This window comes from Lithobates pipiens, unplaced genomic scaffold (assembly GCF_037356315.1).
Source record: "Lithobates pipiens isolate NorthernLeopardFrog02 unplaced genomic scaffold, aLitPip1_a1.2 Scaffold_13, whole genome shotgun sequence".
Classification (NCBI taxonomy): domain Eukaryota; kingdom Metazoa; phylum Chordata; class Amphibia; order Anura; family Ranidae; genus Lithobates; species Lithobates pipiens.
Genome location: NW_027507718.1, coordinates 69,347,401 through 69,365,704, shown reverse-complemented (window position 1 = coordinate 69,365,704; position 18,304 = coordinate 69,347,401). Strand labels below are relative to the sequence as shown.

General features: G+C 45.9%; 1 protein-coding gene across 2 annotated transcripts in view; it reads left to right on the top strand.

Moving 5' to 3' along the window:
• Window positions 1-18,304, top strand: part of RAD23B (RAD23 nucleotide excision repair protein B) — a 91,377-nt gene that overhangs the window by 59,961 nt on the left and 13,112 nt on the right. For both annotated transcript variants that reach the window (XM_077475172.1, XM_077475173.1), the window contains exons 4-8: window positions 3,773-4,047; window positions 5,337-5,392; window positions 13,306-13,433; window positions 14,084-14,216; window positions 17,267-17,394. In XM_077475172.1, coding sequence (XP_077331298.1) covers window positions 3,773-4,047; window positions 5,337-5,392; window positions 13,306-13,433; window positions 14,084-14,216; window positions 17,267-17,394 — 720 coding nt within the window. The remainder of the gene's footprint in view (window positions 1-3,772; window positions 4,048-5,336; window positions 5,393-13,305; window positions 13,434-14,083; window positions 14,217-17,266; window positions 17,395-18,304) is intronic.

Sequence of the window (18,304 nt, the reverse complement as noted above, 5' to 3'; positions counted from 1 at the left end):
TTCCCATAGTTATGATGTCCCTTACTTTTTGTGCATTTTCGGAAAGCATACCAAAGATGCAGGAGTTTTGATGTCTTTTCAGAAAGCAGGGCCTCATGGATATCTGTGGGAAAGCATAGCCAACCAGCACGAAAACTGTGGGTTAGCTGCGCTTTAGCAAAAGTGCAGTGGGGCAGTTTGAAGCCATCCTTAGTGTTTTTTATTCTTTTACTTGTGAAATACAAACAATTATTGCGCCTTTTCTATAAAATAAAACTGAATCAAGGAAAAAGCAGCTACACAGAATGTAACAAAAATTCAAATCTGTAATAGTGATAAATATGTAACGCTAAACCCAACACGCATACAGAGCAAACTTGTGAGTGTCCCAGAAGTCCGTAATGGATGAAACGCGTCAGTGAGGTACTCTATTCCCCATATTGCTTTTATAACGTGATTTTGTTTTTATACTTTTTTGTACATTGTTTTTTTACCTATTAAGAGCTGTCTTTTGACCTGCACTATCGGAGCCCCCCCCCCCCCCCCCCTTTTTGTCTCGAATCGCCTTTCAGGACAACCTCGGAGAAAGTGTAGCTCCACCCTTCTCAGGAAACACATGCCAGCTAATAAAAACTCCTCCCCCTTCCACCATGGCTTCAGTTATTGTGTTTCCTCCATGGTGGAAACATGTGCCAGGAACTAGGGAAGCTACACGCTCTCCAGGTTGGTGGAGCAGGCTTACCTGTGATTGTTGCTTGTTTTGTGGCCAGCCAGCAGCCTCTCCAGGGTCCTTCAGAGGGCCAGCGTCTTGTGCCTGGGGACCGTGGTTTAGTGCAGGTGTAATGGATGTGATCATGAGCGTTATAAGTGAAATGCCTATTTCTGGTACTCTTATAGGTATAAGTGCTTATCTTTCATTTTCAGTTATCAACCTTAATCATACACATTTAATCACAATTAAGATGTCTGCCAGCTTCTCCCTATATGTGAAAACTGCAAGAGTTAAAAGAAAGAGAGCAACGTCAAAGAGAAGAATCGCGCCTGTTCTCGGCCACCGTGACAGTACACCCAAGGAGAAACGGGGGCTGGGAACAAGACTAATTTAGCTACTGAAGCTTGCTTTTCCCTTTTTTAGACATAACCCAGCTAAAAAGCTTATACTCAGTCACAATAATATGTATAATTTGGATGAGGGCAAGACAGCAATGACTAAGGCAGGCACCAATAGCACCGGTCCAGCCCAGGTAGGTGGGGTGCAGTTGTGCCTTTCTACTTTACCTTACTTTTTTTTTTTTTTTTGGTACCTCCCTGTCGGGAGTCTGTCGCTGCAGGGTCAGAGGTGACTTCGCTCGGACCCTGCAGCATGGTTCAGGGGTCTCGCATGTGCCTGTGGTGGTTGGTCTCTGCACTGGCTTGGTGGTGGTTTGTTAGCAGTTAGACACTAGGCGAGTGTAAACTGTATGTCCTTTCAGAAAAAATCACTAGGAAAGCCTAAACCAAGCTTCTTGGAAGAATCCCCTTAGAGATTCATGGCAGAAGGCGATGTGCAGAGTTTGTATTAAGGAGCTGGTGGAGGAGGAGACATCGCAGCAGTACAAGGATCTGTTTTCCTCGGTTAAAGTGGTTGTAAACACTTACAAACCACTTTGACCTACAGGTAAGCCTAGATTAAGGCTTACCTGTAGGTCCAAGAAATATCTCCTAAACCTACACGGTTTAGGAGATATTTGGCCGAAGACAGGCACCGCTGTCTGCGGCACGCAGGCGCACTGAGCGCGGCATCGTCAATGACGAAGATGCCGCGCGTGTCGGATCCCGTGCGCATGCACGGGAGTGACGTCATCGTGGCTTCGCAGAATGACAGCGGCTGAGCTGCGAGACCCCACCGAGAAGATGGATGCTCAGAACTACAGGGGACAGCGGTGACTTCGCTGGCTCCTGTGTCAGGTAAGTGACACATAATGGACTACTATGCGATGCATAGTAGTCCATTATGCTTTGCCTTTGCAGGGAATGAAAGAGGAAGTAAACTCATCAGGGTTTACTTCCTCTTTCATTCCCTGCAAAGGTAAAGCATAATGGACTACTATGTATCGCATAGTAGTCCATTATGTGTCACTTACCTGACACAGGAGCCAGCGAAGTCACCGCTGTCCCCTGTAGTTCTGAGCGTCCATTTTCTTGGGGGGGTCTCGCTGCTCCGGCGCTGTGATTCGCTGGAGCGGCGATGACGTCACTCCCGCGCACGGGAGCCGACACTCACGGCATATCTGCGGCTTACCCAGTGCGCCTGCGCCGTAGACAGCGGTGGCTATCTTCAGGTAAATATCTCCTAAACCATATAGGTTTAGGAGATATTTCTTGGACCTACAGGTAAGCCTTAATTTAGGCTTACCTGTAGGTCAAAGTGGTTTGTAAGGGTTTACAACCACTTTAAAGAACTGACAAACTCGTTAAGTTCCATCAGGTCCATCCTGATGCAAAGCCCATCAGTGCAGGTTGAACCCCAGAACCTACCTCCTAGTCCTAAGGCGTCTTCATCTTCATACCGGTAGAGACCGAGGACTCTGGCGATGAAGGGGGGAGTACTCTGGTCTCCCTCAGGGATTTGGAGGAGGATAGCAGGACCTCTCGTACAAGCTGTCACTGGAGGAGATGATATATTGAGAGCAATCTACACTACGCTACTCTGGAAATTCAGGAGGAAAAGGTAGAGTTGTCAGTTCACGACAAAATGTATCGGGGCATGGACAAAACAAAACGCTGAGTTTTTCCGGTCCATAGGGTCCTTTCGGATTCAGTCAAAAAAGAGTGGGAGAAAAAAGGGGCTCTTTCTGCACCCTTCAAGTCCCTCAGGAGGAGGACTCTGAGGTATGGAACAAGAAGCCTTGAATTGATGCGGCATTCTCTCAGGTCTCTAGGCGCACGGATTTAGCCTTTGAGGATATGGGAATCTTAAAGGATCCGATGGACAAAAAAAGCCGACTCCATCCTCAAAGCCTGGGATGCAACATCAGTTAGTCTTAACCTGGCTATGGCCACCACAGTGGTGGCCAGGAACCTGGAGTGCGGGGTGGAGAAACTAAAAAGCCATGTAGAAGCGGGTACGTCTTGCAAAGATCTCTTAGAATCAGCAAGTGATGCTGAGCTTCACCATTTGGTTCCAGCACCCTTATTAGGGTTGATTTTGGTCATTGATTTGCCATCACTGGAGTTCCTGTCCTTGTACCGCCTGCAGTAGTTTGCGTAAGGCCAATCCGGGAATTTCCTGACATAGGATATACAGTCATCGTGGACCTGTCCCATGGGTGCATTCATGCTCTATTGACTCGTTGGCTTTTGATAGTCTAGTCCAACATCTCTGGTAAGTGTATATGAACCTTGATGTATATTTTGAAGACGCCTACAGTTTGCTGACTCTCGGGGCTGTGTGACATGTGTATTGACCTACGTGTCTAGAAGGACATTTGGTGTTTTTTTTCCTCACTTATTTTTTGACGGATTTAATATCGCTCACAAGTTTGCACTGTATATGTTTGGTTTAGTGCTACATATTTACCATGATTACTTATTCTTTTACTCGACTAGATGATATATTACAGGTTTGATACAGATCACCTTGGAGAAGCTATATCCTTGGAATTTCCAAGAGCTATATGAAGTCAGCTAGTTTCAATCCACTGGTGCTTGCCACCAAAAAAAAAATCCAATTCAAATCCAATGGATGGAGTTGTCTTTTACTGTGTTTACTGTTTTCTAAGTAATAATTTTTTCCTTTCTTTTTCCTGTTTAGCCAAAACCAGCAGCAGCCCCCTCTGTACCAGCTCCAGCACCAACTCAGCCAACTAGCACTGCAACTGCTGCCCCTTCATCACCACCTCAGACATACACACCAATTTCCCGAACCAACGCACCTGGGTCCCTTCCATTCCCTTTACCCAGCATCCCTATACCTAGTCCAGTAGTTACTACTGAACCCCAGACAACCACAGCTAGTACAGAAGAGAAACCTGAAGAGAAGACAGAGTCTCCTGAGGAGACGGTGAGCCCTTCATCAACGGAGGGCAGGTATGTGGGGTTCATTAAATTTTTGTGCATGATTCTGTTCACATGATTTTTAGGAATATCCACTTTTTTTTTTTTTTTAACGAAACTGTGTGTACTCAATGTTACAGAGGGGCTACACAAAAAGTGTACGCTGATTTTTAATAAACACACTCAGTTGTCCCACAGTCCAGCGATGCGGCTGCCCACGGAGCCTCGCTCCTCCGCTGGCTCTGTCATAGCCACGGTGGGCACCCGGCCATGACAGCTTTTGGGTTCATGGCCAGGTGTGCACTGCGCATGCACGAGTCACGCTGTGCTCTGCTAGTGGCCAGGCAATCTTCTGGGACCAGAAGATTGCCGGCAGGGAGTGTCCTACTAGGGGGAGAAGAGGAGTCCCCTAGGCGGCCAAGAGCAGGAAGAAGGAAGTGGGACAGGAGAAAAAAAATGCAAAACCAAATGTGGCATGTCAGGGGGTAAGGAGTGCTTAAAGTGGAAGTTCCACTTTTGGGTGGAACTCCGCTTTAACGTGTCCATGTTCACTTCTGCTTTACTTTAGGAAGGCATATGTATGTATATGTGTGTTTATGTTCTGTGGAGGTCTATAATACAAGTGTCAACTTCAGTTTTCAAAGTTGCATTTGACCTTTGAGTCATGCACCTTGCTATTTGTCATTAAAGCTGTCTATCCGTGTTGTAGGTTAATGGTGAGACTTAGGAATAGATGGGGTCAGGCACACCTTCAGGAATTTAATATTAGACCTTGCTAATCTTTGGGACTCCCAGGAGGCCCTAGATGGCATCTAAAGTTTAGGATTCCTAAATGTTCACAGGTGCAACGCCTTTTTTTTTTTTTCATGCTTTCCGATGCATGGCCCTAACTTTGGTTATCCATATTTTAATCAGTGGTGTTATTCGCTCTTCTATGTTTTTCTGAAAAATTACTGGCCACCTTTTTTGAGGATTTTCCATGAAGTTTTTATTGCTTGTAAAGTATTATTAATTTCTTTCACTTGCACCATTGTTCAAGGTGCTTATATGTAAAAGTGTTACGAATATTGAGACACATAACTGTTACATATCTAAAAGATGTGTTTTTGACACCCTTTGGGCTACGAAGTTATAAATTCCTGTTTCAGCCTAATCTGCAGTCCTAATTAATTTTACCATGGCAAAAGCTACACAGTGTCAGGAAAGTGAATTGAGTACTACCTTTTGACCCTTGCTTTTACATTGCCCTAGGTCTTTTTGTTATGTTAAAAGAACAGAAATCCAAAGCTCCCTATGTCCTAAAGGCTTATTTTTTCCTACAGTGTACCCAGTGATTCTTCTCGACCATCACTTTTTGAAGATGCAACGAGCGCACTTGGTAAGGTTTTTTTATTTTTATTTTTTTGTGTGTTGTTGCTTTAAAAAAAAAAAATCAGCTTAGTTAGTTAGCCCAGTTGCGCCATCTGCCAAACTAATTGTAGGAATAAAGACCATAACGTTTTGTTATGGCAGTTGAAATAAATAAGAGAAGTCCAGGAGGTGGCATTCACCTTGTTGGACTTGATTAAAAGCATGCCGGCACATTTTCTTGGAGTTCAGCTTTAATGACTGTTAATCTGCATAGGGCTGCAACTAACGATTATTTTCATAATCGGATAAAAAAAACTGAAAAAGGGGAGAAATACACACACACACACACACACGTGTCCCCCCAGTATAGATGACACATTCCTCCCCTCTCACATGGTGTCAATGCCCCACCTCCTCTCAGTGCTCCCCTCCCCCCCTCCGGTGTCTTGGGTTTTCTCACCCCTTCATGGTGACAGCGGCTCCTCCTCGGTGTGGTGTGGGGCGGAGTCTCAGTCCGGACCCACCACACGTGACTCGGCCGACTCCTCAAAATAGAGCGAAGGGCACCCCGAAGCCGGGAGATGGATGCACGCATGTGCAGAGCACAACCTCCAATGACGGCAGCGCTGGAAAGCGGCCCTGGCAAAGGGCTTATCGGAAGGCTGCTGGGTAGAGGGGGGAGGAGGAGCCGAAAGCAGCGCAGGCGCGTTGCTGGCGGGACGTCAGCTGGGTGGAGAATGCAAGCAGGCGTAGCTGCGTGGTCATGGACGTGGTGCATGCGTAGGACACGGGAGGATAAACAGGATTCTAACGGACCGGCAGGGGAGAAGGTGCAGACTAGGGGTGCAACGGATCAAAAAACTCACGGATCGGATCGTTCCTCGGATCAGATCAATTTTCAGATCAGCAAAAAAAATAACACTATCCCTGCCCCCCACAGCCACATTGTTTATTTAAATAAAATGTATATCACTATCTCCCCCCAATAAAATGCAGCTTATTACAAGCATAAAAACATAGTCGGCATATCACTGATTATTTGCGCCAAGCTCACCACCGATCAAAGTTCCTCGCCGTGAGGAGTCCCGGGATGCCTATTGGCGCAAATCGTCAGTGATATGCTATGTTTTTATGCTTGTAATAAGCTGCATTTTATTGGGGGGGAGAGATAGTGTTGTACCTTTTTATTTAAATCAACTGTGGCTGTGCCGAGCAAGTGGAAAGGCTTAGATAGGATTAGATAATAACTAACTACTATCTAATAGATAGTAGTTGGTTATTAGGTTAGATTAGGTAATGATTAATGTAGTGGTACCTGCATAAAAGAAGTTTTGAATGAGGGCAGTCGAGGCATCCAGCGTGACCCCTCCACAATTCCTTCACTTGGGTTGACACAGGCTGAACGCCGCGCTGGGGGTGACGTCAGCGCGCAGCTCGCCGCCACTGGGTGTACCAAGATGGCCGCCAGCTCCAGAGCTAGGCCGAAGCCGCGGCCCGCTCCGCGGATCACATGGTGCGAACCAACTAATCGATAATGAAAATCGTTGACAACGATTTTCATTATCGATAATATCGATTAATCGTTTCAGCCCTAAATATGCAGTATATTTTTCTTATATTCACCGACCGACATAGCTCCTCTCTTAGCCATTGGGTTGTTTGCCCTATTACTAAGAGATGCTAGGCATTAGTTGTAACACAACATTCAGAATTCTTAGTTCCGCCCAGGGGGAGGTCCCTTGGGCAACAACCCTCCAGTCTGCCAGACAGACCTCAGTTTTATTTTGCCTAGTGAAGAAGGACCTAGGAACCCTGTGGGCCCATCGGTCCGTGCCTTTTTATGCAGAAGCTTGGCTTTTTGCGCAAGGTGAATGATCCTGTGATCTATCAACAGCCGGCTGGATACCCTTATCCTTGTAGTCTCCCCAGCCTGGCCATTGAGCGTGTGCAGACCAGAGCACCGAGCTGGGTCGGCCACAACGAAAGCTCAGCTCCAGAGGTGGTCGTGAGCTTTTTTGCTCCGTGACACACATATGACCAGGCTACTGATGTCTGCGTCAGTGTGCCGAGGCCAGCAGCCACCATATACTGATCAGTGAGTGGGTCCGTAATGGAATGTCTCCCAGCTCTTCAGGACTGGTAAGTACAGCTCTCCCTGCCTCGTGGTGCTGAGCAGCTGGGCATTCCCTGGGAGGTCGATTCGGGGGTCCCTTGCCTCCCTCTCTTCTCTCCCTATCTTTCCTCCTCCCCCTCCCTGTGGGGGATGCTGCATGTTGCTGCTGAGCGGTGTGTGTGCCTATACAGGGGCTCTCTGGAGGGCTCTCACCTGAGTTGGGGGGGCTGTGCTGCCTAGCGGTGTCCTGGGCCCTGTGCTTCATGCTCCTGGAAGGTGCCTGTGGTTTTTCTGATGTCTTGTACGGCACTGTGTTCACTGCCATCGTTTTTTTTTTTTTTTTTTTTTTGTACCTCATGGAGCTGCTGGCGGCCATTCTAGGTGTGGGCGAGAGCAGCATGCTTTTCCTGGGCTTCAGCGGACATTTTTCTAGTGATCTCCTATTCAGTACACTGGTGGCCATTTTCTGGAACACAACACTTTTTTCAGTGTTCTCTAACAGCAGCATGTGCTCTCGCAGCCATTTTTCCCTGTGTTTTTTGTCTTTGTACTGGATGCTGGGCAGATTTTATTGAAGCCTGAGCACATTTCAGAGCGATTTTGTGCTAATTGCAGAGACTGCCACCAACACAGCTTTTGTTTCCTCTGCACCTGGGAGCCCACAGGGACTACAGGCACTGCTTGTGGGATAGCGCAGAACTCCTCAGGGTGGTGAGTCCAGCGGGAAAGAGCCCCTCAGCCAGCGGCAGCAAGGAGGGTTGGACTGTCACTGCCCCAAGTCCCCTTCGGGTGGCAGACAGGGTAGGGTCAGCATGGCTTCAGAAACTGGTGTTTCTTCCCCCGAAATCCAGGCAATTGCAACCGGGTCACCTGCAGACTGCGCAGTGCCCATGAACGCCCTTACGGTGGTCCTCAATTCGTTCGTTACCAAGATGGAGGTGGTGCGTGGGAAGAAAGGTGCACTAAAGCACCCTCCTCTCGGGAGAGCTCTGACGCAGACTCTGGACCTGCTGAGGCTGGTGACACCTGCTCTGTCTTGTCAGACGATGCTGACCAGGACCGTTCGCACAGTGAGGATGAGTCCCCGTCTGGGTCCGGGCGCGACAAAGCGCTTGTTGGAGCACTTATCACAGCTGTGCGTGATCCCCTTTAGATTCAGGAGCCAGCAGATGCCTCTGCTGATGTACCGGTCCCCATTGTTCCCTTATCTGACTTATTTTGACAAGTTCATTACAAGGAATGGAGTTGCCCGCTAAGGACCTTTTCGGTCCCCATGGTGGGTTACCCCTTTTGAGGAGAGCCTTCTGAAATGGTCGGCTCCTCCGGTCGTGGACCCCCCGGTATCCAGGTTAAATAAAGTAACCACGATCCCGGTTGAGGGGACTCCTGCATTCAATGATCCCACGGACAGGAAGGCTGAATCAGTGGCTCATTCCTTGTTTACGGTTGTGGGGTCAGCGGTGCGACCAGTACTGGCATCCGCACTTGTCGCAGACACTGACTGAGTGGGCAAACTTTTGCACAGCGAATTGGGGGAGCAACAAGCTTCTCCTGTCTGCGTGGAACTAGCAGACCAACTAGTGCAAGGTTTTAAGTATGTCTGTGACGTGGCCCTGGATACTCTCCCTCTGTTATCCAGGGCTTCAGTGTCGGCTGTGGTGCTGAGGCGTCTGATTTGGCTAAAATGCTGGTCTACTGACCAGGCAGCCAAAAAAGCCCTGACGGATCTTCCCTTCCTTGGCGACCGGCTCTTTGGAGCCTCCTTGGATGACATTGTTAAAAATGCCACCGGTGGTAAGAGTACCCTACTCTCACAGTCCAGGAAAGCGAAGGAGCCACACCGTAGGCAAGGGCCCTCTTTTTCCGCTCACAAACGCCCGGAGCTTCGACAAGACATCCCCAGCCCAACAGGATGACCACGGACTGTCAAAAACATCCCTGGAACCGCAAGCCTGCGAATAAAAGTGCTATTGCATGAAGGTTTGCCCCACCCAAGTCTCGGGTGGGGAGTGGCCTTTGGGAGTTTGCAGCCCGGTTGTCCTCTCGGTTATCGGACCAATGGGTCTGCGATCTGATTTCCACAGGCTACAAGATCTTGTGGGCAGTAAGGGACCTGCGGGATGGTTGTACCGGTTCCAGAATCGGAACGCTTCCACGGATTCTACTCAAATCTGTTTGTGGTTCCCAAGAAGGAAGGGGTACGTCCAATCTTGGACCTAAAAGCCCTCAATCACTTTGTAAAAGTGCAGAGGTTCACAATGGAATCAGTTCGCTCAGTAGTCGCTGCACTCCATCAAGGGGACTCCCTGGCGTCCTTAGACATCCAGGATGCGTACCTGCACACACCCATATGCCTTCGGCATCAAAAATTTGTGTGGGTTTTTTTTTGTCGCGGAAGCCCACTACCAGTTTGTGGCTCTTCCTTTTTTGTTCTGGCATCAGCCCCCTGAGTCTTTACCAAGGTATTGGCTCCGGTTTTGGCGTTGCTACGGCAACGTGGGATCGCGATTGTGGGATACCTAGATGATTTCCTCTTGAGGGCATCTTCCGCCTCAGAATTAGGAGGATGTGGCGATCACCATGCAGACCCTGCAAGAATTTGGGTGGCTGTTGAACCTAAAGAAGTCGGTGATTGTGCCGACCCAGTGTCTGAAGTACCTAGGCTTGCTGCTGGACTCCAGGGAAGCGAGAGTGTTTCTCCCTTCTGAGAAACTGCAGACTCAGATCCGCGGTAAAACTGCTTATGACCCGCTAGTGGTCGTCGCTCCGCTTTTGCATGTGAGTACTGGGACTCATGGTAGCCTCCTTCGAGGCAGTACCTTATGCCCAGTTCCACACCAGAGTCTTGCAGCAGGAGATTTTGACAAAATGGGACAAATCTCAGTTGTCCCTGGATCGACAGATATAGGTGAGTCAGTCACAGACTCGCTGATCTGGTGACTGAAGTCCCCGATGATTGAGTCCGGGAGGTCGTTCCTACCGCTGAAGTGGACAGTGATCACAACGGACGCCAGTCTATCCAGCTGGGGTGGAGTGATGGGGGTTCAGTTGGCTCAGGACCTCTGGTCGACGGAAGAATCCAAGTTGCCAATCAATCTGCTCGAATTGAGAGCGATCAGGCTGTGCCTCTCCCCATGGTCGATGAGACTGCAAGGGCGTCCAATCAGGATCCAGTCGGACAACGCCACTGCAGTGGCATACGTCAATCACCAAGGGGGAACAAGAAGCTCAGCTGCTGCCCAGGAGGTCGCTCACATACTTCGGTGGGCAGAGCGACACGTACCGGCCCTGTCGGCCATTTACATCCCGGGAGTGGAGAATTGGCAGGCGGACTATCTGAGTCGACAGATGCTGGACCCAGGAGAATGGGCATTGCATCCAGAGACATTCAGGTTACTGTGCCTGAAGTGGGGAACACCAGAAGTGGATGTGCTGGCCTCTCGTCTCAATCAGAAGGGGCAAAGATCCGTGTCCAGGACAAGAGATACATGGGCAGACGCTGCAGACGCTCGCTGGTGGCTCTGTGGGATCAGTACCAGCTGATCTATGCCTTTCCTCCACTGAAACTGTTACCACGCCTGCTTCAGAGTGGAAGCCGAGGGGATCCCAGTGATACTGGTTTCCTCAGATTGGCCTCAGCGTCCTTGGTATGCAGACGCTCCCTGGCGACTGCCGTTGTGAGAGGACCTTCTGTCTCAAGGTCAGATTCTTCATCCTGCTTTACTATCGATGGCTTTAATGGCATGGCTATTGAGAGCCAGGTGTTGAGGAACCAGGGTCTGTCGGACTCAGTGATCCCATCTATGTTGAGAGCACGAAAATCTTCTTGGAAGATATACCATCGTACCTGGAAGGCCTGCATCTCCATGTGTGAGGAGAAAGGATGGCATCCGCGCTCCTTTTCTATATCCAGGATCCTGCTGTTTCTTCAGCAAGGTGTACACCAGAAATTGGCGTTAAGCACCATTAGGGGCAAACTTCAGTCTTCTTCTTCTTCTTCTTCTTCTTCTTCTTCTTCTTCTTCTTCTTCTTCTTCTTCTTCTTCTTCTTCTTCTTCTTCTTCTTCTTCTTCTTCTTCTTCTTCTTCTTCTTCTTCTTCTTCTTCTTCTTCTTCTTCTTCTTCTTCTTCTTCTTCTTCTTCTTCTTCTTCTTCTTCTTCTTCTTCTTCTTCTTCTTCTTCTTCTTCTTCTTCTTCTTCTTCTTCTTCTTCTTCTTCTTCTTCTTCTTCTTCTTCTTCTTCTTCTTCTTCTTCTTCTTCTTCTTCTTCTTCTTCTTCTTCTTCTTCTTCTTCTTCTTCTTCTTCTTCTTCCCCTGGCGTCTCACTCCTTAGTGAGTACCTTCGTTCAGGGGGTACGACATTTAGTCCCTCCGGTGCGTCCACAGTTTCCCCCATGGGATTTGAACCTGGTGTTGTTGGCTCTTCAAAAACCGGTGTTTGAAAATATCAGGAAGATTCCCCTCTTGACTTTCCCAGAAAGTGGTCATTCTAGTGGCCATCACGTCGGCCAGGAGGGTTTCGGAACTGGTGGCCTTGTCCTGCAAGACTCCCTATCTGGTTATCCACAAGGATAAGGTGGTATTGCGTCCGCAACCGTCTTTTCTACCGAAAGTGGTCTTGGCTTTTCATATCGATGAGGACATTGTATTACCATCTGTGTCCTAAGCTGAAGCACCCTAAGGAGATGACTCTTCACGCTCTGGACGTGGTTTGGGCTCTGAAGGTGTATTTGTCTGCCACTGCTCCCTTTCGGAAGTCAGACTCGCTGTTTGTTTTGGTGGCTGGTCCAAAGAAAGGCATGGCGGTCTTGTCTGCCACCATTTCCAGGTGGATCAGACAGATTGTAGTACAAGCCTACACCTTGAAGGGGCAGGTGCCCCCCTTTCCGGTCACGGCCCACTCCACAAGGGCAATCGTAACGTCTTGGGCCTTCCGACACCAAGCATCTGTCGCTCAGTTGTGTAAAGCGGTGACCTGGTCGTCTGTCCACATGTTTACTAAGTTCTACAAGGTAGACGTCGGTGCATCGGCTGATGCCTGTTTTGGGCGCAAACTTTTGCAAGTGGGCCGTGTAGTTGCAATTAAATATGCTATATATATATATATATATATATATATATATATATATATATATATATATATATATATATATATATATATATATATATTTATATTATTTTTATTTTTTTAGTGTTTTTTTTTTTTTTTTTAACACAGTATGGTTAAGTTAATGCGCTGTTGCATTGCATTCTGCAGTTTTTGGTGCGGTTATGGGTAGTCACTCCTGTTGAGGGTACCCTGTTTTTTTTTGGGTAAAGTTTCACTAGTTCCCACTTGCCATGGTGGATGAAGTTTCTATGCTGTTTTTCCCACCCCTCGTTTGGCACTGCTTGGGGACGTCCCAATGGTTAAGAGAGGAGCTGTGTCAGTTGGTGACTATAAGAGAAAATAGGATTTTTTTGTACTCGCCGTAAAATCCTTTTCTCTGTAATTCACCGACCTACACAGCACCCACCCCTCCTTTTTCTCTTAAGTTATACTGCTTGTTGACGTACTGAGGTCTGTCTGGCAGACTGGAGGGTGGTTGTCCAAGGCACCGCCTGGGCGGAACTAAGAGTTCTGAATGTTGTGTTACAACTAATGCCTAGTATCTCCTAGTAATAGGGCAAACACGCTTTGTATTTTATATAATTTCATAACAATTTTCACAGTTCTAATCTTTTTGTTCTTGTGCTGTTGAGTGCCAGGTGTGTACTGTGTGTGTGTGTGTGTGTGTGTGTGTGTGTGTGTGTGTGTGTGTAATACATTTACCACTCTGTTTTTTCAACAGTAACTGGTCAGTCATATGAAAATATGGTAACTGAAATTATGTCCATGGGCTATGAACGAGAGCAAGTTATTGCTGCCCTCAGAGCAAGCTTTAACAACCCTGACAGGGCTGTGGAATATCTCCTTATGGTAAATGTATATTTTCTACTATCAATTCGTAATTGCTAATGTGCATCTTTTTAAGGATAAGTCCTTCACTTCTCTAGAACAATTACTACTCCTGAAGGAGCAATATAACGATAAAGAAAAACAATTCTGAATGTAATGCAGGGCTCTAGTTGCTGCATGAGTCTTAGCTGTACAGTACTCCACATTCAATAGATCTATATATCCTGATTTGTGCTTGAAAGATGGCATGCATATTTGCTAGGGTTCTAATCCTAGTCACTTCTACATTGAGTGCTGCAGTAGCAGGTCTCTCCCTGAGTAGTCAAACGGCTAACTGGGCTTATATCTGAAGTAGAACCGCAAAGTACAGCGTGCCCCTATAATCCTCCAAGTACAAAGAAGGTGCCAAGGAAAAGGATCCTTACATGGTTTCCTAGGTAATTGGAAGTGATTACATCTTTTCTCTTGTGTAACCCCTCCCCGAACTCTGCGCCCTTTATGTAACATAGATTACACTATCTTAAAAAAAATTCAAACAGTTCAGAGACACGGTAAAGCTCCTATTTTCTACGTTATGGAATATATCTGTTATCTGATCATGGAAAAATGTTAGTTGTGAATAGGACAAACTTACACAGAGCAATTTATTTATTTATTTATTTATTTTAAAGGGAATTCCAGGAGATAGAGAAGGTCAGGTAGGTGCTGATCCTCCCCAAGCAGTCAGTGCTCCTACCCCACCTCTGCCAATAGCAGCTGGTGCAGCTGCAACTACAACTACACCTTCTACACCTTCTACTGGAGGTAAATATTAATTTGAATTTGTGACTGTTATGAAGATGCTGTCTTGAATTTGTATGGAAATGTGCTAGAAAAAATTTAAAATGGGCAAATCATGACTACTGATATGCATTGTGGGCTGTAGATTAAAGATTAATTGCAGGCATAGTATATTTTACACAGTTGTATTGGTCCAGCTTGGATATACCATACCTGGACGGTAACTATATAAAATATACCATGCCTGGGATTCTTTAAACCTGTCTTAGGAGGAAGTGCTTCCAGTTTGATCTTTTTAGATGTATGTTTTTTTTTTTTTTTTTTTTTTGGCACAACTCGTTATTAAAAACAAACACTTGGTATAAACTGGCTCTACTCTGTGAAATGAACTGACAGAAATTCCCTTTGTAAGTGGCCTTCATGGCCCCCTACCCATATTCTTCAATTGAAAAACCAAAGGAGTCTGGCGGAAAATTGGCAGCTGAACAGTGGCTGCTACCAGATGCAGCTGCTGTTCAGGTATTCTGACAGCTGCTGCTAGTGACTGCATTTTTTACTTGGTCTATATAGATTGGATTGGAGAGGAACAGGCTTAACTGCTTAGCGACCGCCCATCATAGACTGCGGCAGGGCAGCCTCTCTGCGCCAGATCACTAATGTAAACAATGCAGATCGCTGTTCTGTGAGAGGGGGGTGTGCAGGAACATGGAACTGTACAGTCCCTCCGTCAAAGCACAACCCCCCCCCCCCCCCCCTTTATTGATCACTCCCAAGAGGGAACACGTTTAACCCTTTGATCGTCTCTGATGTTAACCCCTCCCTGCCAATGTAGCATCACTGTATTAGTGTCACTGATCCCAAAAGTGTCAGATTTGTCCACCGCAATATTGCAGTCTCGCTATAAGTAGCTGATTGCTTCCATTACTAGTAAAAAATTAAAATATACCATAGTTTAAATTAAAGACATTATTTATTTTTGGTTTAAAATTGTTGCTGTTTTTTTTTTTTTTTTTTTTTTTATCGTGCATAAAAATGCAGAGGTGATCAAATACCACCAAAAAGCTCTTTGTGGGGGGAAAAAGGACATACATTTTATTTGAGAACCGCGTTGTCACACAAGCACACAATTGTCGGTTAGACCCCTTTCACACCAGGGAGTTTTGCAGGCGCTATACCGTTAGAAATGGCGCCTGCAATCCGCCCTAAAAAAGCTGCACCATTGTTTGTAGTGTGAAAGCCCCGAGGGCTTTCAAACTACACCGGTGCACTGGCAGGACGTCAGGGAAAAGTCCTGCAAGCAGCTTCTTTGGAGCGATGTGTTTACCGCACCTCCACTGCTGCTCCCCATTGAAATCAATGGGGCAGCGCTATAATACTGCCGGCAAAACGCCGCAATGGCAATATTTTTTAACCCTTTCTCGGCCTGTGGCGGGGGGTAAAAGCACCCTGCTAGCGGCCGAAATGCGCCGCAAATCCGGCAGCAAAACTCTGCTAAAAATGGCGCCGTTTTACCGCCTCCGCTATGGGTGGTGTGGTGTGAAAGGGGTCTTAAAGTAGCGCAGTGCCGTATAGCAAAAAAAAATGGCCTGGTCATGAATGGGAGTGAACTTTCCAGAGCTGAAGTGTTTAAATTGGAACTTTAGTCAGAAAATGAGGTCCTGCTGGGTCACTTCAGGCTGGCCCCTTTTTTGCAGGTTTAGCTATATAAAACAATAAAGTGTCTATACTGTTTTATAATCCAGCAATATTGCCTCACGCTGCTCTGCACATCTCAGTTGCTCTCCATTGTCAGACATTTTTAGGCACTGCCGAATTTGTAAAGGTTGATCTGCCGACTGCTTTAAAGCGGAATTGAACCTTCCTATCCTTTACAGCCAAAGCTCCTTCTGTTTGATCTGGAATGGATTTCCTTCTGCTTTGATTTACTGCTGTTCGGGGACTCTGGGCTTCAGCAAAATGACAGCCTCCAGCGGGACGAAACAAGATCCATGCTGGAGGCAGAGGAGACTAGGCAAAAAAATGGACTGTACAGGCGCCAAACTAAGGAGCAAAAAATTATAAAACCATACAATTGGCAAAAAATGGAGTTCGTAGAAACATGTATGTCCCAATGCATAAAAAAAAAATCGTACTGATACAGATCACTGTTATACATCAGGGTCTTCATGTACTGATGCGTTTCGCCAAATTTTATTTGAGGTTCATGAAAACCAACAGCGCTCATCTATAAAAAAGATACTATACATAGTTTAGCACTTTCATTTATTGTAATACCGCTTATAATTATAAATTCACTGTACGAAACCCACCTCAACACAGACTAGCACTGGCAGAGCGGTTCCCTGGGCAATGCTGGAGACGGTTTAAAGCACACACTCATTTTGGTAGCATTATTATTAATGTGGGATTTATGTTCCTTTGGGTGTGTTTTTTTTTTTTTTTTTTTTTTTTTTTTAAATCAAGTTATGGGTAAAGTTCCGCTTTAAGTCAAGTTGATCTAAGGGGAAACCATACTGATTGGACAATTTTTTTACAGCCGGTTCAATTTGTTAATTCATCCCAACTGTTGCTGATATTTTTGAGACTGACTGGTTCAGACAACAATCGCCTGTTTTTTTGAATATTTAAGTGAACCTGGCTTGGCCTAATAGTTTAAAGTGGCAGCAGTACTGAAGGGAAGGCAAGTAACTGTGTTAGCCTTCAGAATAATTGCTGAGAAGCCTCGTTAGATCTTATGCCCAGCCTGTACATTGCGTCCTGACTTCTGACCAAAATGCCTTTTCTGTCAAATGCCAAAGCTTCTAAAGCCAACTCAAGTTCTGCATTTGGCAGTTTAAAGGCAAGGTGTGGAAGTGGGCAAGGGTTGATGTCCCATATACAGCTTGGGCATAGGATCTAAGCACGCAACTTTAATCGGTTTGAAGGCACCATGAGGTGCCCGCATTTCGGTACTGTCAAAATAATGCCAGATTGAGTTTACTTTTTTTAATGGCACGTTTACAGCAGGGCAGAAAATAATTTTATTACGTTTTTTATAAGGTGACATATGTATTTTTCATTTATTTTATTTCTAGGAAATCCCCTTGATTTCTTACAGAATCAACCTCAGTTTCAGCAGATGAGACAGATTATTCAACAGAATCCCTCTCTGTTGCCAGCACTTCTACAACAAATTGGGAGGGAAAATCCCTCATTACTGCAGGTAAATTCTTTGTCATAAAACTGCACTAGTTCCTGTGTAGGGTATAATGACTGGAGATGTGTAAGCTTTGCCTACTGACCTCTAATGATACTACCTGCCTTTTCCATAAAATCACTTGTGAAAGCTGCTCTAAAGAAGGGCATCTTGTAACATCTGCAAGTACTGATCCTTGTGATGCCGCCTACATCCTAGGCCCATTATGTAGGCAGAATATTGGCTTCTCTCCAGATTGAAATGAAAGTGATAATTAAATCCTCAGTTTTTTATATCATTTTTAGCAGCTGATTTTGCTTACTGAATATACAGGGATTTAATATTTTAATCCTTTATGTTCAAGTTTAAGCTGGTGCCATGCCCCAGGTTTCCTGTTTCAGGGTGGTTTGTGTTTTTGTAGTGTCCTATGGAGTTACCCTTGCATGCAGGGACTAAACTTGTATCTCCCTAAATTTTGTGCATCAATAGAATTACAATCTCCCTAGATTTAATGACCTAATTTACCTGTAATGAAGCATTCCCCATGCTGTGCAGGCAACTGTATCCTGTGGAAATCATCTGTGCACGGATACTTTTTATTCTCTTCCTGCTGGTGAACTTCTGGTTCTGCAGGGGTTAATAGTGCCACATCTTATGTGAAACTGCGGTGTACAAGAGGGATTCATTAGCAGCAGCATTTTTGTTTTTTATATAAAGAATGCTATTTTTTGTTTTTGGATGGGTTAGATATTTTTGTGAGGCTTTTATTATTGCTGCCTTCGTCCACAAAGCTTTTATTGCTTCCTGTACCCTTCATTTCTTGTATGGGCATCGCAAGGAAGTGAGGTCTCCTTTCTTTTTCTCTTTTTTTCTTTCTTTCTTTCTTTCTTTCTTTCTTTCTTTCTTTCTTTCTTTCTTTCTTTCTTTCTTTCTTTCT